Source organism: Netta rufina, assembly GCF_964035555.1.
Source record: "Netta rufina genome assembly, chromosome: 18".
NCBI lineage: Eukaryota > Metazoa > Chordata > Aves > Anseriformes > Anatidae > Netta > Netta rufina.
In genome coordinates this window covers 8,406,313-8,429,820 of record NC_140142.1, presented here as the reverse complement: position 1 = coordinate 8,429,820, position 23,508 = coordinate 8,406,313, and the positions used below count along the sequence as shown (strand labels likewise).

At 47.1% G+C, this 23,508-nt stretch overlaps 1 protein-coding gene across 1 annotated transcript; it reads right to left on the bottom strand.

The window, feature by feature from the left end:
* Positions 1-871: 871 nt before the first annotated feature.
* LOC311216366 (olfactory receptor 14I1-like) lies at positions 872-9,039 on the bottom strand (the record flags this gene model as incomplete). Its single annotated transcript, XM_084297909.1, has 2 exons — positions 872-1,773; positions 8,910-9,039. 2 exons carry the CDS (start codon positions 9,037-9,039, stop codon positions 872-874), a joined length of 1,032 nt encoding a protein of 343 aa, XP_084154035.1.
* Between the last annotated feature and the right edge of the window lie 14,469 nt (positions 9,040-23,508).

The window sequence follows — 23,508 nt, the reverse complement described above, 5'->3', positions numbered from 1 at the left end:
AACTCTATTGACTTCCTGGCACACATTACCCGGAGACCATCCCCTGGTCTCTCCTGACAACTCCTGCTACCCTCCAGAAAGACGGTTGCCTGCTATCAGCCCTGATATATGCTGTGGATACAGGCCAGTGAAGTCACCATCTTTATGGGTGCTGGGCACCAACAGGCAACACTAGAATCAACTCTCTCCACCTAAAAGTTTATCCTGGGACTCTGATCTCATTTGCTTGAGTCCACAAAGTAACAAGCAAAGCAAGGAGCCTCATTAGAGTCTATTCCTTTGCAATATCCATGACAGCAGCTCTGGGAGAAGAGCTGAGCCTTCAGACACTGCCCTCAGCAGATCCCCTTTTAAGCTGGAGATGCTGGTGTGGAGCCAGCTCTGTTACAGAAGTGCCCCTGGCCTGTCCCTACCTGTGGACACAGGACTGCCCCACAGCAGCACGATGAGCAAGGGCCAAGAACAATCAGATGTCACAGCAACACAAGAGCTCTGAAGGAGAGCATGGGAGGTGAAAGAGAGAAGATAAGGAAGACCAAGCCCTGGGGCTCACTGGCAGTGCTGCTGTGCCAGGATTCTTTCCCCCAACACCTCTGCACACAGCCAAGTGCCCCTGCAGCTCCACCATAGGTCTTAGAGAAAGTATCTCAGACAAGCACGTCACGGCAGGATCCTTTTTTATTTAAATACACAGAAAGCCTTTCCCTTACAAAGACTGGAGTCACACGAGACAGGTACATACAAAGAAGGAAGGAGAAGTACAATGACTTATTTTTTTTCTGTGGAAAAAGCTATGAGAAGTAAAGCAAAGAAATAATAACCATACTTTAAAAAGAAAAAAAAAAAAAAAAAGTGTCTGTTCTGAAATCCATTAGGAAGATAAGCAGTTTATTCTTTCTGGAAAAGCTCCAGTCATTACTTTCCACACTGCATCCTTCAGCTCCTGGTTCCTCATGCTGTAGATGAGGGGGTTCACTGCTGGAGGCAACACAGAGTACAGAACTGCCAGAAAAAGATTCAGGGATGAAGAGGACATGGAGGGGGGCTTCATATAAGAAAATGTGCCAGTACTTATGAACAGCGAAACAACAGCCAGGTGAGGGAGGCACATGGAAAAGGCTTTGTGGCGGCCCTGCTCAGAAGGCATCCTCAGCACAACTCTGAAGATCTGCACATAGGACAGCACAAGGAAAACAAAACACCCAAATGCTAAACAGATACTAAATACAAGAAGCCCAACTTCTCTGAGGTATACATCTGAGCAGGAGAGCTGGAGGATCTGGGGAATTTCACAGAAGAACTGGTCCAGGGCATTGCCTTGGCAGAGGGGGAGGGAAAAGGTATTGGCAGTGTGCAGTACTGCATAGAGAAAAGTGCTGCCCCATGTAACCACTGCCATGTTTACACAAGTTCTGTTGGCCATTATTGTCCTGTAGTGCAGGGGTTTGCAGATGGCAATGTAGCGGTCATAGGCCATGATGGTGAGAAGATAAAACTCTGCTGAGATGAAAAAGAAAAAGAAAAAGACCTGAGCAGTACATTCCAAGTAAGAAATGGCCCTGGTGTCCCACAGGGAATTGGCCATGGCTTTGGGAACAGTGGTAGTAATAGTGCCCAGGTCAAGGAGGGCAAGGTTGAGGAGGAAGAAGTACATGGGGGTGTGGAGGCAGTGGTCGCAGGCTATGGCTGTGAGGACGAGGCCATTGCCCAGGAGGGCAGCCAGGTAGATGCCCAGGAAGAGCCCGAAGTGCAGGAGCTGCAGCTCTCGTGTGTCTGCGAATGGCAGGAGGAGGAACTCAGTGGGGAAGCTCCTGTTGGACATTTGCTGCCTCAGGGCATGCTTGGCTCTCCATGGAGGAAAAGACAATGACAAGTTAGGCAGATTTCCCTGAGAAAAATGTACTCTTTCTCTCACAGAACTCACCATTCCCTGAGATGAAGGAGTAATGAGCTCATTCTCCAACCGTCCCAACCAAATGACAGTGTCTTGACTTTTTCAAATGGAGCTTGGGCACCTTGTTCCCAAGAAGACACCCTCAGGGCAGGGCACCAGCAATCTGTGTGAGAACAGAAGCTTACACACACCTGCACCCCAGACAAAGAAAGTAGGAAAACCACACACAGGTGGAGAAATAAGAAAGAATACCACAATGCTCTAACTAGCTGACAGAGGGAAAGACATATGGGTATGCAGGGAAGCCTTTACCTTATCGAGCTTACATGCCACCTATGGAAGTGTCATTGCAGGGCAGGTACTTTTAGCCTCACCTTTCTGTCAACTTGTAGGACACAGGCTCCTCTCCAATTCTGGAGATCCAGCTGAGGAAGAGGTGGCTCATGCCCTAAAGCCCCTGAGGACAGAGTCTGTGGTGGGTGGCAGAGGAGAGCAGGGGGTTGCTGCAGAGAAGGTGCCTGCACTGCAGGCCTGACAGGGAGTGCCTGAATCCCCCTCCTTTGGCGTTTCAGGCAAAGGAGTCTCTGCCTCCCTGCCCAGGTCTCTGCTGCCTGGAGCCATCCCTGCTGGCAGCTGCTTCCCTGTCACCACAACTCCTTCCTGCCATTGCTCACAGACCACATCCCACTTGCTGTGTGCTCATCTTTGCCCTGCATATACCTCCTGTCCCAGGGCAGTTTTCAGGAATATTTGCATAAGAAAACTCAAAAAAATGAACAATTCTCTTCAAGGATCTTTTACTCTCACCTTACTCATGAAGATTTCCTGCTGACTTTTCTTTGGTGTGCTGTGAAGCTCTGAGCACCCTGTCCCAGGGTGCCTCTGGGCAGCAGGACCCTGCCCTGCCCTGCTCTGCCCTGCTCTGCTGGGTGGGTTCTCTCCACCTGCAGCTTCTCCCCACAGCACCCTGGGCAGCTCCCTGCGCAGGTTGAGTGCTGAGCCTGGCAGGTAGCAGAGGCCCTGCCATGGCACACAGCCCCTGGGGCACAGCAGGGACCCTGCTCCGCACCACAGTCCTGGGCACCCCTGCCTGCACCCCAGCTGCACAGCCTGTAGCCGACCCCATGAGGAGGAACCCTCATGTCCTGTCCCTCTGACAGCTTTGGCAGGTAATCCCTGCTCTGGAGTTTGTCATTCTCCTCTTATACAAAGAAACACTGGGAGTCCTCCTGAAAAATGCCATAGGCTGTGGGATGTGCCAGCAAATCTGGAGATGGCACCAGGAACAACAGCTGTGTTGCCCTGCAGCCACAGACTTACCCTGTTCAGGGCTGTGAAGATTTCTCCCACAGTGAGCTCTCAGCATCCCCCCTCCACACTGCCTTTAACATCTCCCTCCCTCCTCTCAGCCGCCCTTGTCCCCAGGGTGCCCCCAGCCCTGCTGTGCTGTGCAGAGGAGCTGCTCCTGGGCAGAGCTGTCTCTCTGCAGTGCTGCCCGCTTGCCAGGAGCTCCCATTGGGCCCAGGAGCCCAACTCAGCTCAGCAGCACAGGGAGCTCTTCCCCTGGGCGTCCAGAGGAATCAACTTTGAAATAGGCTGAATCAGTCACTCGTGCTCCCTCCCTCTACTCAGTAAGAAAACTCATTTCTAGCACTGTTGTTCCTTATATCTGAAAAAGTATGAGGTCCAAGAATCACCTTCTGTGTCCTCATTTCAGGGAGGACACCCATGCAATGCCATCAGAGATCTCCCTGCAGCCTTTCTATGGGAAGCCAAGCCCACCTCTCTATGGGCCTATCAGGTACTTGAGAAGAGGGCATCACACAAGAACCATGCCAGCCAGGTGGAGGCCTCTGGAGGCCTCTTCTCAGTATCCTCAGGAGCACTGGGTGCAGGGGATGCCCTGCACCCTCCCTCAGGTACTCTCCCTAACCAGCTCAAGCTTTAGAAGGCCTCCCACATGTCTGGACTCACATTTCCCTGTGGAATCTTGACCTCCTCCAGAGAATCCTGTAGGAAATGGCCACCTCCATGTGGTCATTAACAAGACCTTAATGTATATTTTAGAAAAATTTTGAGAACTCTGATTAGAAGATCTCTCTGTGGTGTCATGACGTGGCATTGTTTTATGCAGTTCGTTTCCTACGGGATATTACCCTCAAAGGGAAGGGAGATGAAGATCAATTTCAGCCTTGGCAGTCACGATCCTGAAAGGCTGAATTTGTAGGTATCAAAAGGAGTAAGGAAAGAGACAGAAGACAGCAGATGGCAGACCTCAGAGGGGCATATTTGTGCCTTTTCAGGGGGCTGTTAGAGGGAATCTCATAGCAGCCCTGGAAGGCAGAAAAGCTCATTGCCAGAGGGGCTGCTTCCAAGCATTCGGAGAGGGCAATAAGCTTCACTATCTTTGAAAGGTCATGAAGGTGGAGCGGACTCCCTGAGGACACCAGTGCTTTCAAGTCCACATCCTTTTTCTGTTGTGGAGCCCAGAACTGTGTACAGTAAACAAGGGGAGGCCAGACCAATGCTAAATATAGAAGAAGATTCACCTCTTTTGACCATTTGACTGTGCTGTGTTTAATGCATCCCAAGATGTGGTTTGCCTTCTCTGCTACCAAGGCGCCCTGCTGGCTGATAATGAGCCTGCTATCATCCAGTGCCCCCAGATCCCTTTCTGCTGAGCTGTTCTCTAATCACCTGTCTCCCAGACTGTGCTGGACCTGTGTCCATCATTACTTCATCCTAGGTGCAGAATCTGACATTGTCTCTCTGGTTGTCTTTGTCATTGTCTTTGGTTGAACTTCATGCCATTGCCAATCACCCAATGCTCCGCTCTATCTTGATCAATCTGCAAGTCCTCTCATCCCTTCAGGAAGTCAGCAGAACCTCCCAGTTCAGTGCCATCTTCAAACTTGCTGAGGATGCATTCCACTCCTGCATCCAGATGATGACTAAAACTGTTTCAGCAGGATTGTAACTGCAGAAAAATCCCAAGTGGTCTTTAGCTTACATTGGACAAAACAGAAGCCATCAGCAAAGCAGACCAATGACACCCTGGGCAGTATGAGTTGTACAAGTGATGATCTCTCTGTGCACAAGACACTTTTTGCCCAAGACAGTTGCAGCTCACAGCTGTGGTATCTCAAGGCAACAATGACATCCACAGAAACATGAATCATCTAGGTTTGGAGTATGTAGTGTAACCTTAAAAATAATGCAGGAGGAATGTCATCCTTGGCAAAGATCACACCTTAGCAGAATGTTCTCCTCTCCAGCTTCCCAGCCTCCAACCACAGCCTCCTCACTGGAAAGAACAGCAGAAAAAGCAGAAAAGTCCTTGACTCAGTGGAAGTACCAATCAGCAACAACTAAGACATCAGTGTTTCATCAGCATTATTCTAATCCTAAATCCAAAACACAGCACCATACCAGCTTCTATGAAGAAAATTTGCACTATCCAGCCCCAACAAGGACACCAGAGTGAGCTGCCAGTTAAGAAACTGCCTTCGTGTTCTCTATGTAAAGCAAGTGTGAACTGAGGCAAACGGGGCTGAACTGTCCAGCTACAGAGTTCAGTGGAGAAAACTCTGAGTTCTACCTGGTGGCTGAAAGTGTAGGTAGGTGAAGAGAGAAATGGGAGAGATGGAGGACAGTGATGAAGACTGCCCACAGAGTGTTTGACTTCAGGGGTCTGTATATGTATTCAGACTCCACTCAGAGATGCCCATGTCAACATGGATTGGAGATTGTTGATACCACTTAAATCTGTGAGCAGAAAATAAAATAAAATTGGGAACACAAGAAATCCATTCTTATTTTTCATTCTTATTGAAATCTTCTCCCTTTGACTACATACCTGAAATCTCTCTAATCAAATAATCAAAGATAAAGGGAATCATGCATGGAGACTTGGCACATTTTAGCGAGTTTTGCATGTTGAAAAAGCCCTCTGGTGTTAAGTTCCTGAAATGTAGCTACTGAAAGACCAAACAAGCCTCCGAAGAAGTAAAAGACAGGAGCAAACCTTCAAGTTTCTGAGGCTGTTGGTGGACCACACTGAGAACCATGACTGAAGAATAAGAAGAATGACCAGACAAGGTGCCTCTCCTTGGGGTCACTGCACATCTCAGCGCTGAAATGCACATCCTCCTTCTGCTGCTGCCTCAGCATCACACCTCCACCTATTTCACTTCAGCATGAACCCCTGCTCTCCCCAGTATCTCAGCTCTACTTGTTTTTCAAACACTCACTGCTACACAATCACTCTGCTCTCCCTGCACTCCCCTGAGGCTCACAAACCCTGCCCTCTTCCCCTGTAGTAACAGGCCAGGATTTCAGGAAGTTCATGCGTCCTCCAGGCTCATGGACATTTCCTAGGGTCCATCCAAGTGTGGAGTGTTAATGGAGGGGAAGAGAGCCAGGTCAGCTCATGGGGCATGGCTGAGCACAGCTAGCCACAGCAATGGGCATTCCTCATCTCCTAAGCTGAAGCACACACACAAGATAGAAACATCTCTGTCATCATTAACTTGTGTTGCAGGGGCCTTCCTTCCTCCCACATTCACAGGAAAAACATTACCTTCCATCCACAGACACTAACTGCTTTCCATGTCTGAACTCACACATGCTTTTAAGGACTTCCCAGACCATCACTCATCTTCATGTTTCTCACTGCTATCCCCTGACCCTGTCTCCCAGCTCTACACACTGCAAATCATACCCTTTCAGGGCCCTCTGCACAAGAGACTTTTAGCTTCCCATCTCTTCCTGGTGCTCATTACAATCTTCCTCAATCCCACGAGAGGTCCTGGTGAGACTGCTTTTCTACTCCATGGCCTTTCTGACAAGTTTTTGTGACATTTTGGTGGGTTTATCTGATCACAGAGAAGGTGGTAACAGAAAAGCACACAAGAGATCACAACAGATGCTGAGACAAGTGCCGGTAAGACCTTTATGACCTTACCATAGGCCTGTGGCTTTAGAGCAAGGAGTCTCTCCTGAGAAGTGGATCCATCCCCTGCCATTCACGGCAGAGGGAAATCAACAGAGTCTGTGCCACCTGAAGAGATGAAGGGTGACCTCTGCAAAAGCACCCTTCATCAGAGCCTGGTAGATACGTACTTAGAGATAGGGCTTCATGTCTCACATTGCAACCACTCATTTCATTGGCATTGCTCTGAGTGGATACCACAGAGGTAGTCTGCTTCATTGCAGGTGTTTAAATGTAGGTAGATTCATGCTTTTATTCTGTAGGTATTGAGACTTTTAGGGAAATCAGAAAGACACATGAAAGATGATTGAAGGATTCTTGACAGAAGCCTCACCAGGTTTACATCTCAAGAAATGGGATGCCTGAGGGCAAGAAAAGGAAGCTTTGGGCACTGTTGTGGGATTTGGGAAGCTGAAGCATGTTCCCCTCTCCCCAGTACCCTTCCCTCCTCAGTGAGCTGTGTGAGAAACTCTGCCAACAAGTTCTGGACTCACAGGTGTGTCAGGGAGCTTGTGTCACACAGTGCTGTCCTGCCAGCTCAGGGTTGGAGCCTCCACTCAAGTCCAAACCATTTCAATTCACTCTACCCCCAGCTTCCCTCAGACACTGGCTAGTGTGTGACTTGACTGTCCTGGCTCTCCAGACAGCATGGGCAACAGTTTGATGCTTGGACTGGAACTTTTCCCCTTGCAGGGAATGCGAATGCTACATGCTCAAACCAGGAGGTCCAGAAAAACCAGCTTCCCATGTGGCCACTTAACAAATACGTCCCAGAGGCTGTAGGACTTTCTTTTACTAACAGAGCAGTTGTGAATCAAGACAATACAGCCTCACCTGTTGTTCACCCTCTCTTTATACCTAGGCTCTCAGCATTTATGTAGTTCATCTGCTTTGACATTTTTAAATGGTATTTGGAAAACTACCTCAGAGTGTTTATGATTTCCTTCTTAACCTCAAAAAATATTCAGAATTGAAGTGTGATTCTACATATGGAGCAGTTTTGTACAATGTCTTCTCTAAGAGGGAAATATCTAAAACTGCATTTGGAAGCAGCTGAAACCATGGGAGATGACAGTGTTGCTTCAGACAATATTTGTCATGGGTACATACCAAAAGGTTTTGAAGGGGAATAGGCAGGAAAAGAAAACAAAACCAGGAAAACTGCCCATGAAAACTGATCTCTCCAGAAGGAGGATGGAGCTGTACATAACATGAGGTGATACAAGTGGAATCAGCACATAGAGAAGACTTTTGTAGGTAAGGCTTTTCAAGTGATTAGGCTGACTTTTTATAGGTGAAGTACACAAGATTGGGCAGCATAGTGAAATGATATTAAAAGCTATCGTGAGCTAAAAGAGCACGAATGAGAGAAGTTTGGAGAGATTTGACTTGCAGAGGTTTGTGGTTGTCCTTTCAAGATTTGAGCTTGTTAAGCTTTGGAGTCAAGGCAAAATAAGGAAGTTCTCCAGAATGTTTTTGGAATTAGAGGCAGAGTCACTAATAACAGGAAATATACTAGGTTATAAAGGAATTACTCCTTCTTCTTGATGATGATGAAGTAAAGCTCTTTAATTTCCTTCCCAACAGTGATTCTTAACTGATAAACTACCTATAGGTTCTCCTTATTTAGCCACTGGCTGTATTTAGACTCTGTTCTTTTTCTCTTACTGCCAACTCTTTGTTGACCTGTAAAGGTTACACTTCTAGAAAGTGTTGCTCCTAAATTCTTCCTGATCCACATATTTTTTCCATTTTGTGGGGAAGAGATGCAGGTGTAACATGAAGGTTGTTTATTATTTAGCCAAAGGACCCGGACAGGTCCCAGATTTGCACAAAACCACAAAGGAAGGCAACACTTTTATGTGGTGTACAGGGACACAACACCAATGTCCACGTTCCCAATACCTGAACACCTAACTGAAAAGAGCAAGTCCTGCTCTCCCTAAGGCCGGAGAAACAGGACTGGGTTGTGCAGTCTGAGCAGGAGGGGGCTTTGCCGTGTTTGGTGTCTCTGCAGCTACTCACAGCCCATGGTGGTGAAGCCAATCTGAGGAGGGAAGAGGTAGTGTTGAAAAAGTCCTTGCTTGTAGGCTGCTTGTGATACTGGCAAGCTGTGAACATCATTGGCTAGATCCATGATTATATGGATGGTCATGTAACGGGGAGAAAAGAAGTAGTAGGGCTGGAGAAAGAAGGTACATGAGTGGAGACCCCTGTGTGATGCACTTGATATTTGTTCATCTACTGGCTAGAGAAAGGCTAGACCTTTGGTCACTGCACTGGTGGGATTCAGTCACTGGCACAAAGGCATCAAATCTGTCTGAGATGCCCTGGGTAGCATCATCTATGTTTTTTATGTGTCTTCTTTAATATCTTCATCAATGATCTGGATGAGGGCATTGAGTGCACCCTCAGTAAGTTTGCAGATGACAACAAGCTATGCGCGTGTGTCGATACGCTTGAGGGTAGGAAGGCTCTGCAGGAGGATCTGGATAGGCTGCACCGATGGGCTGAGGTCAACTGTATGAAGTTCAACAAGGCCAAATGCCGGGTCCTGCACCTGGGGCACAACAACCCCAAGCAGAGCTACAGGCTGGGAGATGAGTGGTTGGAGAGCTGCCTGGCAGAGAAGGACCTGGGACTATGGTTGATAGTCGGCTGAATATGAGCCAGCAGTGTGCTCAAGTGGCCAAGAAGGCCAACAGCATCCTGGCTTGCATAAGAAGCAGTGTGGCCAGCAGGGCTAGGGAGGTGATCGTCCCCCTGTACTCAGCTCTGGTGAGGCCGCACCTCGAGTACTGTGTTCAGTTTTGGGCCCCTCACTACAAGAAGGACATCGAGGTGCTTGAGCGGGTGCAGAGAAGGGCGACGAAGCTGGTGAGGGGCCTGGAGAACAAGTCCTACGAGGAGCGGCTGAGGGAGCTGGGCTTGTTCAGCCTGGAGAAAAGGAGGGTCAGGGGCGACCTTATTGCTCTTTATAGATACCTTAAAGAAGGCTGTAGCGAGGTGGGGGTTGGTCTGTTCTCCCACGTGCCTGGTGACAGGACGAGGGGGAATGGGCTTAAGTTGCGCCAGGGGAATTTTAGGCTGGATGTTAGGAAGAACTTCTTTACTGAAAGGGTTGTGAGGCATTGGAACAGGCTGCCCAGGGAAGTGGTGGAGTCACCATCCCTGGAAGTCTTTAAAAGGTGTTTAGATGTAGAGCTTAGGGATATGGTTTAGTGGGGACTGTTAGCGTTAGGTCAGAGGTTGGACTCGATGACCTTGAGGTCTCTTCCAACCTAGAAATTCTGTGATTCTGTGATCACCGAGGCAAGAGGACTGCCAACTCCCATGGGTTTGTGTCAGGCATGGAAGGAGATTGACCCCCTATCAGCCCAGCCCTGCAAGCTCAGAAACAGATGCCTCAATTGACTCAGAAGAATCACTTCCCTCAGCCCACATAGGTTTAATCCCTGCCTGCTCCTCTCTTGGTGTCCTGCTTCAAAAGGGCCATGGATATTGCCAGGCAACATAGAAATCAACCAGCATGGCCACCTGCCTCTGGGCACCAAAACCAAGAGTGTGGGGGAGCAGGTGGTGTCTTCCTAGGTCCTGTTGGGGAAGGGGAAGGAGAGAAAAGGGGAGGACAGATTCTGCAGGCCACCAACTGGTTGTGCCACTGGTGTCGGCAGAGGGTTTCATTTCCTGTGAAAACATTTCCTTCCCGTGCATATAAACAAGTGCTTGGAAAAGAGGGTTTGCACCCTGCCTGTCACTTTGTGGGTGTCCAGTCTCATAATGGGGCAAGAATAGATGATTGCCATGCCAAACTCTTCTTTTGAATGAAGGAAAAAGACACCACTGGCAGAGCGGTGTCTCCCTAGTTGAGGAAAGAAAAATCAGTGACTGCTTCAGTCTGTTTCAAAGACAAATCCCCTGGAGGTCCAGGGACTTGTCAAGAGGTCCCAGTGCTGATGAGCTGGGCTGGGCTCCTGGGCCCAAGGGGAGCTCTTGGCAAGTGGGCAGCGCTGCAGACAGACAGCTCTGCCCAGGAGCAGCTCCTCTGCACAGCACAGCAGGGCTGGGGGCACTGCCTGCAGGGGACAAGGGCAGCTGAGAGAAGGGGGGGAGATGTTAAAGGCAGTGTGGAGGGGGGGATGCTGAGAGCTCACAGCGGGAGAAATCTTCACAGCCTGGAACAGGGTAAGTCTTTGGCTGCAGGGTAGTGCAGCTGTTGTGCAGCCTCTGCCCTCAGGGGCTTTAGGGCATAAGCCACCTACTCCTCAGCTGGAACCTCCAGAATAGGAGAGGAGCCTGTGTCCTGAAATAGGATACACAACAAAGAGGCTAAGAGCACGCTGCTGTGTCACTTCTGTAGGTGGCATGCAAGCTTCATAAAGTAAAGGCTTCCCTGCATGCTCATCTGCCTTTCCCTCTGGAAGCATTGGTTGGAACATTGTGGTGTTCTTTCTTATTTCTCCACCCATGTGTGGTTCTCCTCTCTTTGTCTAGGGTGCAGATCAGTGTAAGTTTCTGTTTTGAACTGGACTGCTGGTGAAAAAATGCCCAAATGCCATTTTAAACTGTCGGGCACACTGTCATTCAGTTGGGAGGGTTGTTGAATTAGATGACTCATTCTTCATTCAGCACAGGGATTTGCTGTGAGGGAGGAGTTGGTTTTGCTCAGAGAAGTCTGCCTAACTTGTCATTTTTTCTTCTCCTAGAGCAGATCTACATGCCCTGAGGTAGCAAATGTCCAACAGGAGCTTCCCCACTGAGTTCCTCCTCCTGCCATTCGCAGACACTCGCGAGCTGCAGCTCCTGCACTTCGGGCTCTTCCTGGGCATCTATCTGGCTGCCCTCCTGGGCAACGGCCTCATCCTCACAGCCATAGCCTGCGACCACCGTCTCCACACCCCCATGTACTTCTTCCTCCTCAACCTTGCCCTCCTCGACCTGGGCACTATTACCACCACAGTTCCCAAAGCCATGGCCAACTCCCTTTGCGACACCAGAGCCATTTCTTATGCAGGTTGTGCTACTCAGGTCTTTATGTTTGTTGCCTTTGTAACAGCAGAGTTTTATCTTCTCACTGTCATGGCCTATGACCGCTATGTCGCCATCTGCAAACCCCTGCGCTATGGGACAATAATGGCCAACAGAAGCTGCATTACCATGGCAGCAGTTGCCTGGGGTGCTGGTGTTCTCAGTGCTGTGCTGCACACTGCCAATACCTTTTCACTCCCCTTCTGCCAAGGCAATGCGCTGGACCAGTTCTTCTGTGAACTTCCCCAGATCCTCAAGCTCTCCTGCTCAGATGCCTACCTCAGGGAACTTGGGTTCATCATATTTTGCTTTTGTTCAGGTATTGGGTATTTTATTTTCATTGTTCTGTCCTATGTGCAGATCTTCAGGGCTGTGCTGAGGATCCCCTCAAAGCAGGGCTGGCACAAAACTTTTTCCACATGCCTTCCTCACTTGGCCGTTGTTTCCCTGTTTCTTAGTACTGTCATGTTTACTTACCTGAAGCCCTCCTCTGTCTCTTCTCCATCCATTGACCTTTTGCTGGCAGTTCTATACTCAGTAGTGCCTCCAGCAGTGAACCCCCTCATCTACAGTATGAAGAACAAGGAGCTCAAGGATGTTGTTAGGAAACTGGTTTTAAAGATGATTTTCACTGCTTGTAAGTTACCCTTCACTCTCCACAAATGAATGCCAGTGCATCCCATTCTGGGTTTTTGATTGTTTCTTACCATTGTTTTTACTGATTTTTTAATTCTTGGTTTTATTTTGACTGCTTTTTTTTCTTGCATTCTTACATAAAAATGTGTATTCCTTCCACTAGTATGAATGAATGAAACTGCTCTGTCTCATATGGAGGCTGTACAGTGAGTCAGTGCAGATTTCTGTGTTAAAATGGGTCATCATCAAAGCCTGGGATTTCCTTCCCAAACCAGTGCCAAGAATAGGCCCAAAGAATTGGTCCCCAGAAGGGTCTGTTTCTCCTTGGGTTCAGAAAGGAATGGCTCATTGTTGCATTGTGACCTGTCAGAGACCTAGGGCTAGATTTAAGACTCACCCATAGATGTCTGCTGACAGTGGAGGTAGAGAATGGTCACTGCATTACATAGGTAGGGCTGTTCCCACATCTGACCCGTACATGATGTCCTTCAGGAGGGGAGTCTGGAGCTGCCTGCAGAGACCAGGGTACCTCCAAGGACAGCAGAACCTGGCATTGGCATTGACTGGAGCCCCTCCAAAAGTGAGAGATCTCTCACTGTGAGCTCAGCCACAGGGAAAGAACTAAAGCCAGGTGTTCACAGGGAAGCTGTGACTCTGTAGTCTCGGAGAAGAGAGTGGACACCCAGCATGCAGAAAGGAAGCTGGGGAGTGATTCATCTCCCTATTCATGAAGTACTTCTGCCTGGTCCAGCCCAGTGATCTGGACCTGGCTGAGTCTGCTTCAAATTCTTTAGCTTATAACATTCCTAGTTGATTCAAAGTTTTCATGAAATACTTACACATTTCTACTTGGTGCTTGATTCAGTTACACTTCCAGGTTTTATAATAATCTAGTCCTTTCTTACAGCACCAAAAGGCACAGTGTGCTAAAACACTAGTTAAGAATACTAGTAAAAGCAAGATCAGTATTGCCTGGATGGCATCTAAAGTTTTGTTTTCAATGCCTTGTATTACAGCCAAAATGTTTACTATTACTTTTTCTAATTTGCTCACCCCTAACCAAGGAAGAAACCACCTGACAAAGCTATGAAAAGCATGTTGTCTCTCTATTAAAGGTTCATCCTTTGAATCTGTATGAGGGGCAATCTAAGCCATCCTCCTTGAGAGTGGAGGGAGGTATGTATTGACATATTGTGGACTACTGCGCCTAAGGTGTAGGTTCCTCTCCAGTTTTCAGGTACCATTTCATAGGTTATGTCATTACTCAACCAGTACTACCCACGCCCTTCTGGTACCAGCCAGGCAGTAGTAACATTAGGGTTTAAAGAGGTTCCGATACCTAAAGTCTGATTACAAGTAGTGTGGCTCCCTACGTATGTATTCCTATCACAGTCTACCTTTCCGGTACCCTTTGGGGGATTACATCTTTGAACACATGTACAATAGAGAGTGCCAATTTCAGGACTAGTAATTTCCAGTTTTTGATTCCTATCTGTATCTCCTAGTCAGGCCCATCCACAACTGGTGTAAATTCCTCTTTAGGTATTGGCATTCCAATCAAATAAACTGCCTTCCCCCTATGTTCAGGTATTTTCGTACATATCCAACAATTGGTCTTCTTTAAAATCAGGGAGATATTCCATGTTAACATATACTGTGTATTAAGATTCCATGTAGCTGCAATATTTATAACACTAATAGTTATTACTTGAAACATTTCAGCATCTGTGTAATTGTAGTTTCAGAAGTCAAGTCTCTTCTGAGGTCTACTGTCCATCAGGAGCCCTTTTCACCCATCTGTAATAAATCCAGGCAGGTCGCTTTCCAATCTTGATTGCAATGAAGGTGGTGAGGAGTATCTGGAATAGTCCATCCCACTTTTCTTCAAGTGGCTCACCTGAAAAATTCTTTACATAAATCGAGTCTCCAGGCTTAGAAGGGTGAATGGGGTGATCTAATCCCTTTGCTCTAGTGCCTAAAACGTTCTTATTAATTTATTCCAGTTGCTTGCTTGAAACTATAATATGCTGTCGTAAATATTGGTTTCCTACTTGTGTTAGACCTTCTCCTTTGTATGGCATTTGGTAAGGTAAGGCCTATCATACAATATTTCAAAGGGGCTTATTTTTTCCTTGGTCCTAGGCCTAATTCTAGTTCTAAGAAGTTCCAAGGGTAGTTCCTGATACCAATACATAATTGGTTTCTTGACAGATTTTACCAATCTGTTATTTTATCAAATGGTTCATTTTTTCCACTTGGCCACTCACCTGTGGCCTGTGCAGAGTGTGTAGTTGCCAATCAATCCCCAGCACTTTGTCAACTCGTTGGGTTAGTTCTGCAGTGAAGTGTGGTCCCCTGTCAGATGACATTACTGATGGTACACAAAATTTTGGTATAATTTTATTCAACAATACTTTGGACATTTCTCTAGCTTTGTTAGTTCTACATGGAAATGCGCCTGGCCATCTGGAAAAAGTGTTAGGACCAATAGGTATCTAAACCCATCTTTTATTGGCAGTTCAGAAAATAAATTTGCCACTGTTCCCCAAGAACATTTATCTTCCCTATTGTTCCCGCTTGGGGTTTGATTCCCATCTGTGGGTTATTTTTAAGGCATGTGACACACTGTTTTGATACCTGTCAGACAATGGTATACAAATTACCTCCTACCCATTTTCTACTTAGAAACTGATATAATGCTTCAGCTCCCCAACGTGTTTTGTTATGTTCTTCAATTACCATCTAATATAATAGGTTCGAGGATATCACGGTTCTCCCAGCCTTCATTTGTGCTAAACCTGTAAGTAATATTGTTCCATTTACATCTTCAATTAATTACTTGTTGGCCTTATAATGTTCTATTTCATTCTCTAATGCTTTTGTTAATGCCAGGTTTTGTTCCCAGTACTACTGCCAAAATTTGACTCTCAGATCTGCTGCCGCTTTGGCCTCTGCATCAGCCAATCTACTTCCTCTTTGTAGATACTACATTGGTTAGTATCCTGTGTTTGATGTCCTTTACAGCACATCTTGTAGGGGTGTATCCTTTAAGTCTGGTCAGCTGGAGTATACCATTTCCATGGTCTTGATGCAATCATGAATGGGTGATTTGGAGACTCTGTTACTGAGGAAAGAGGCTGGATTCACAATATTAGTGAATATAATCTTTACATCATCAGGATGTTAGGATGGACTGGTATTTCATAAGTCTCAAAGGGGAAAGCCAATGGTTTCCCTTTTGTTCTAGTACTGTTGACACAGTGTGTGGTACTAAAACAGTCATCTTCTGGCCAAAAGTAAACTTTTGGGCTTCTTGGATATTTAGGATAGCTGCGGCCACTGCCTGCAAACATCCTGGCAACCGTTTGCTTACCTCGTTCAGCTGTTTGGAGAAATACATTACTGTTATTTTGTAGGGACATAAACATTGGGTAAGCACCCCCAGTGCCATTCCCTGGTTTTCATGTGAGAGCAACCAAAAAGGTTTAGACACATCCAGCATCCCCAGTGCTGGTGCACAAATCAGTTCCTTTTTTTGGTCCTCAAAGGCCTTACAGGTTTCAGGGACCCAAACTAGCTGGACAGAACTTTCTTTTATCTACTCGTATAATGGCTTACTTGTGGTTTAGCTATCATAGTTATAAATCCAAAATTGACAGCAACCTGTCATTCCCCCAAGTTCTTTTACCATTGTGGGTAATGGAGTTCAGCAAATTGCCTCCTTCTGCTCAGGTCCAAGCTCTCACTGTCCACCAGATAATTCGTAGCCTAGATAGGTGACTCATTGCTGTATCAGCTGGGCTTTCTGTTGAGAAACTTGATATCCAATTAATCCAAGAAAATTTGATAAACTAGTTGTCCATTCTACACATTTTTTTCTTCTTCAATAGCTATCAAGTTGTCTGTGCATTGCAACAGTGTACCTTTTCCTGAAGGTGTTTTCCAAGCTTCAAAATCATGGGCTAGCTGATTCCTGAATATGGTTGGATTGTTCTTGAACCCCTGTGGTAACACAGTCCAAGTAAGCTGAGTTTTTTGTCCTGTGTTGGGATTTTCCCATTCAAAGGCAAAGAGTTTCTGGCTTTCAGTTGCCACGGGCAAGCAGAAAAAGGCATCCATTAAATCTAGTACTGTGAACCAAATTTGTCTGTTTTCTAATTTTGTCAAAAGGTTATAGGGGTTGGCTACTACAGGGTATAAATCTTTTTTGATCCTATTGATGGCCATTAAGTCCTGAACTATACGATAGGTTTCATCTACCTTTCTAAGTGGGAGGATAGGAGTATTATATTCTGACTCACATTCTACTAGCAGTCCATATTTAAGAAAGTTATTGGTTATTCATTCCGTTCCCCTTCTGTCTTCCACCTTCAGCAGGTATTGCTTTTGGCATACCCTGGGAGCATTTTCCTTTAAATCAACTTTTACAGTTACTGAATTCCTTTGCTCTCACAGGTATTCCTGTAGCCCAAACTCCCAGATACACTTGGTTCATAATTACATTCATTTAGGGAGTCCTGTCTGGAGCTTTCTCTGGACTCACCAGGACTTGAGTTTAATATGTTCATCATTCTTGATCTTAATTTTCATTTTCCCTTGTTCTAAAGAAATTTTTGCGTCCAATTTTTCCAGCAAGTCTCTTCCTAACAAGGGCCTTGGTGAATAGATGAGTATAAAAATCAATGTATTCCAATCATTTTTCCCAATTTAAATTTTAAGAGTTGCAAAACAAATGCCTTTTCCTGACAGCCAGTTGCTTCTATTACATTTACAGACTCAGTGCTTTCCAGAATCAATTTTGCCTTAACACGGAGAAAGCAGCCCCTGTAACCAATAAAAAAATCATGCCTCTCTCTTCATTCCCTAACTTTATTTCAACCAGTGGATCTACTAGGGTAGATGCCCCATGTCCCCGTCATCCCTGTTCTTGAGGGTGACTGTTGCAAGTTTATCCTGTAACCTAGGGCTGTCTTTTTCCAATGTCCTTCCTTTTTGCAGTATGCACACTGGTTTTGTCCTAATTTTCCTCTAAACCCTCCCAAAGTCCTTTCTTTACCTTTTTCAACTCCCCCTTGTTCCCCCCCCCCCCAACTTCTCTCTTTCTGTTCTAGTGCAGCCACTCTTGCCATGGCTATCACCTTAGATAATTTATTTTCCTTCATGTCTTCCCTATTCCTAAATACTTTCCACACTACATTCAATAATCTTTGTGAGTCTCTCAAGTCTGACCCCTCCTTTTTTTGTAATTTCTTTCTGATATCAGGGGCCGATTGCCCTAGAACAAGGCCAGCGAATTGCCTCTGTCCGTCTGTCCATCTAGCCAGGCCTAGATTGGTATATTTTCTCATTGCATTTCGAAGTTGGTCCAAAAACCCTATAGGGGTTTATTTTGTACCCTGTTGGATACTATACAGGGTTGAATAACTTATAACCATATCCAGCTCAGGATATTTTATGATTCTATCCACTACCCAGCTCCAGTTGCAGCATCTGTTGCACCATCTACAAGAAGGGCCAGAGGATAGACCTGGGGAGCTATAGGCCTGTTAGTTTGACCACACTGCCAGGGAAGCTCATGGAACACATTATCCTGAATGTCATCACACGGCACTTGCAAGGCAACCAGGCAATCAGACCCAGTCAGCATGGGTTTATGAAAGGAAGGTCCTGCTTGACGAACCTGATCTCCTTCTATGATAAAGTGACACGCTGGGTGGATGAGGAAAAGGCTGTGGATGTGGTCTACCTTGACTTCAGTAACGTTTTTGACACCCTTTCCCACATCATTCTCCTCAAGAAACTGGCTGCTTGTGGCTTGGACTGGTATACGCTTCATTGGGTTAGAAACTGACTGGATAGTTGGGCCCAAAGAGTCATGGTGAATGGAGTCAAATCCAGTTGGAGGCCAGTCACTAGTGGTTTCCCCCAGGGCTCAGTAGTGGAGCCAGTCCTCTTTAATATCTTTATCGACAATCTGGATTAGGGGATCGAGTGCACCCTCAGTAAGTTTGCAGATGACACCAAGTTAGGTGTGTGTCTATCTGCTCGAGGGTAGGAAGGCTCTGCAGGAGGATCTTGAAAGGCTGGACCAATGGGCTGAGGCCAACTGTATGAAGTTAGGGTGGTGATCAGCGGACCAGAGTCTGGTTGGAGACCTGTGACTAGCGGTGTTCCCCAGGGGTCGGTGCTGGATCCAGTCTTGTTCAACATCTTTATCGACGACCTTGATGAGGGAATAGTGTCTGCCCGCAGCAAGTGCGCTGATGATACAAAGCTGGGAGGAGTGGCCAACATGCCAGAAGGCTGTGCTGCCATTCAGGAAGACCTGGACAGGCTGGAGAGATGGGCAGGAAGAAACCGAATGAGGTTTAACAAGAGCAAGTGTCGAGTCTTGCACGAGAGAAGGAACAACCCGAAGTATCAGTACAGGCTGGGGGGGGACCTGCTGGAGAGCAGCTCCGAGGAGAAGGACCTAGGATCCTGGTGGACGACAGGTTGACCATGAGCCAGCAGTGTGCCCTTGTGGCTAAGACAGCTAATGGGATCCTGGCGTGCATCAAAAAGAGTGTGGCCAGCAGGTCAAGGGAGGTGATCCTCCCCCTCTATTCTGCCCTGGTCAGGCCTCACCTGGAGTACTGTGTCCAGTTCTGGACTCCCCGGTACGAGAAAGACAGGGATCTCCTGGAAAGAGTCCAGCGGAGGGCCACAAAGTTGATAAGGGGCCTGGAGCATCTTCCCTATGAAGAAAGGCTGAGAGACCTGTGTCTGTTCAGCCTGGAAAAGAGAAGACTTAGAGAGGATCTCCTCAGTGTATATAAATACACTGTTATATAAATACATTGGGGACTGTTAGCGTTAGGTCAGAGGTTGGACTCGATGATCTTGAGGTCTCTTCCAACCTAGAAATTCTGTGATTCTGTGATTCTGTGATTCTGTGAAATATCTGAGGAGTGGGGGACAGAAGGATGTAGCCAACCTCTTCTCAGTGGTTTGTGGGGATAGAACAAGGGGCAATGGCTGCAAGTTAGAGCACAGGAAGTTCTGCACTGACATGTGAAAGAATTTCTTCATGGTAAAAATGACGGAGCATTGGAACAGGCTGCCTAGGGAGGTTGTGGGGTCTCCTTCTCTGGAGATTTTCAAGGCCCGTCTGGATGCCTACCTGGGCAGCCTGCTCTGAGGAACTCGCTTTGGCAGGGGGGTTGGACCCGATGATCTTTCGAGGTCCCTCTTCCAACCCCTACAGTTCTGTGAAGTTCAACAAGGCCAAGTGCCAGGTCCTGCACCTGGGGCACAACAACCCCAAGCAAAGCTACAGGCTGGGAGATGAGTGGCTGGAAAGCTGCCTGGCAGAGAAGCACCTGGGAGTATTGGTTGATAGTCGGCTGAATATGAGCCAGCAGTGTGCTCAGGTGGCCAAGAAGGCCAACAGCATCCTGGCTGGTATAAGAAGCAGTGTGGCCAGAATGTCTAGGGAAGTGATTGTCCCCCTGTACTCAGCTCTGGTGAGGCTGCATCTCAAGTACTGTGTTCAGTTTTGGGCCCCTCACTACAAGAAGGACATGGAGGTGCTTGAGAGAGTCCAGAGAAGGGAAATGAAGCTAGGTGAGGGGTCTGGAGAAAAAGTCTTATGAGGAGCGGCTGAGGGAGCTGGGAGAAAAGGAGGCTCAGGGCAACCTTATTGCTCTCTACAGGTACCTTAAAGGAGGTTGAAGCAATGTGGGGGTTGGTCTATTCTCCTGTGTGCCTGACGACAGGACGTGGGGGAATGGGCTAAAGTTGTGCCAGGGGAGGTTTAGGTTGGACATTAGGAAAAACTTATTTACCAAAAGGGTTATTGGGTATTGGAATGGGCTGCCCAGGGAAGTGGTTGAGTCACCATCCCTGGAGGTCTTTGAAAGACTTTTAGATGTAGAGCTTAGTGATATGGTTTAGAGTTAGGTCAGAGATTGGACTAGGTGATCTTAGAGGTCTCTTCCAACCTAGACGATTCCAAGTGATTCTGTGTGATCTATATAGCATCTACAGTTCTCATGGACCTGCTCCTGACCTGCTGGCTGTTCTGACAGCAATGACCTCACAAACACACAAGCTTTTGGCCTGATCCTGACCTACCAGCTCCTCAGGCACCAGTGAACTCACAACCAACACAACATATTTGCCTGTTCTTGGACTGTCATCTACTCAGGTACCAGTGGCCTCACAAACACCTACCCATGCCATGTGCCTTCCCCTGACCTATCAGCTATTCACCAGTGATCTCACAGGTACTTGAACAATCCATGAGCCGTCCCCTGGCATACTGGCTTCTCAGGCATCAGGGTCCTCACAGCATCTAGCACAAGCCATGTTTGCTTTTGGCATGTCTGCTACTCAGGCACCACTGACATCACAAGACATTCACATGGGCCATGGGCCTGCTCCTGACCTATCTACTCACACTACAGTGTCCTCACAAGTGCCTACACAATCCATGGCCCTTCAGGAATGAGTGACCTGAAAAAGCAAAGACGTAAGTCCTGGGCCTGCTCCAGAACTTATGTCTGTGCTTATCAGGTCACTCATCTATTACTCATCTATCAACTTCTCAGCTGACAGTGACCTCATAAACATATAGAATCTAGTGGAAGGCTTCCCTTTCCATAGCAGGGGGGTGTGGACTGCATAGTCATTAGGGTTCAGACAACCCAAACGATTCCATGATTCTGTGATTCTCTGATATCCATGCAGCTGACACATGTTTGCCATGGAAGGACTCAGGCTCCAATGGCCACCCAAAAATTCATAGAGCCACACACCTGCTCCTGGCTTATCAGCTACTCAGACAAGAGTGGCATCACAAGTACTTTCCCAATGCATGGGTCCCCTTCCTCCCAGTCATCTTCTTAGGCACCAGTGACCTCACAAGCTCTTACAAGAGCTGTGGGCCTGCTGCTGGTCTGTCAGTTCCACAGGCACCACTGACCTGATCATCACATAGACACCTATTTGCTACCTGCTCACCTATGAATGAGTGTGACGCACTGGTAGAGGGATGCCAGAGGTTTCTGTAGGATTTCAGGAGTAATCAAGCATGGGGTACTATCACTGATGTGATATAAGCTCCAAAAGACAAGCCATGTGGTTATTCCTGGCCCACTAGCTTCTCAGACACCAGGGTCCTCACAATGTCTAGCATAGGCCATCCTTGCTCTTGGCCTGTCAGCTACACAGGCATCACTGGCATCACTGGAACATGCACCTGCCATGGGCCTGCTCCCAGCCTATCAGATGTTCAGCTGTCAGAGACCTCATAAGCATATATGATCTATTGGAAGATGTCCCTGCTCACAATTGGGGTGGGGTAGGGGGCTGGGCTGGAACTACATGATGTTTAAGGTCCCTTCCAACACAAAACAGTCTATGATTCTGTGCTGTGTACAAGAGAACAGTCACTTTGCCAGTTCTGCTGGCCACCCTAGTTCTGATGCAGGCCAAGATGCCATTGGCATTCTTGGCCACCCGGCTACACCATCACTAGCTCATGTTCAGCTGGCTGTCAGCTAGCACCTCCAGGTGCTTTTCTGCTGGGCAGCTTTCCAGCCACTCTTTCCCAAGCCTATATCACTGCATGGGTTTGTTATGACCCTGGAAGTCAGTTTATGAATAATATCAGGAATGGTACCTCCTTCTCCTTCTTTCCCAAAGGGCTACTTGCAACAGTTTTTGAGCATTTTGAATATCCATGTGTAACCAACATACTCCTATTACTAAGTCTGCATAATGTGTTTCTTCTTTTCACTAAGATTAATCAATTTGTTTAGAACAGGAATTTCGCCTGAGACAGTGTGGTGGCAGGTAGCAAGGTGTGTGGAAGGATATGGGCAGGTACTTGTCACAGGTGTCTCCAGCAATAGTTTTGAACTTCACCTCTGAGCAAGAGTGAAATCCTAAAAAACTGATAAAATGTTTGAAAGTTGCATGCGCTGACCCTGGCAATGCTGGAGAACTACAGCTTGCAGCACTGTGCTGGGTTCTGGCCTATCACAGAATCACACAGAATGACAGAATTGAAGGGGTTGGAAGGGACCTCGAAAGATCATCGGGTCCAACCCCCCTGCCAAAGCAGATTCCTTAGAGCAGGCTGCCCAGGTAGGCATCCAGACGGGCCTTGAGTATCTCCAAAGAAGGAGACTCCACAACCTCCCTAGGCAGCCTGTTCCAGTGCTCTGTCACCCTCACCATGAAGAAATTCTTTCGCATGTTGGTGCAGAACTGCCTGTGCTCTATCTTGTGACCATTACTCCTTGTCCTATCCCCACAAACCACTGAAAGGAGGTTGGCTACATCGCTCTGTCTCCCACACCTCAGGTATTTATACACATTGATGAGATCTCCTCTCAGTCTTCTCTTCTCCAGGCTGAACAGACACAGGTCTCTCAGCCTTTTTTCATAGGGAAGATGCTCCAGGCCCCTTATCAACTTTGTGGCCCTCCGCTGGACTCTTTCCAGGAGATCCCTGTCTTTCTCGTACCGGGGAGTCCAGAACTGGACACAGTACTCCAGGTTAGGCCTAACCAAGGCAGAATAGAGGGGGAGGATCATGTCCCTTGACCTGCTACCTATCAAAAAGTAATTAATGCTGCTCAGCACCCTCAAGGAAAGGAGGAAGTCTGTGAATATGATGACCAGATAACACACACTATGGATAACCCAAAGGACCAACCAACTATGTTATCAGTCATCCCCATAGTCAAGAAAAAATAATGGAAATGGAAGTCAGCTCATTTAGAAAGGGAAGAAGCTACTCCTAAGAAAGAGGAAGAAGGGAAAAAGGAAGCCAACCCTAAAGCAGAGTCATCACAACAACAATAGGAAGAAGAGACAGAAATCATAAATAAATCTGAAACCACCCGATCCCTATCCCTGAGTGAGCTTCAAGATATACGAAAGAATTTCAGTCGACATTCAGGTGAGCACA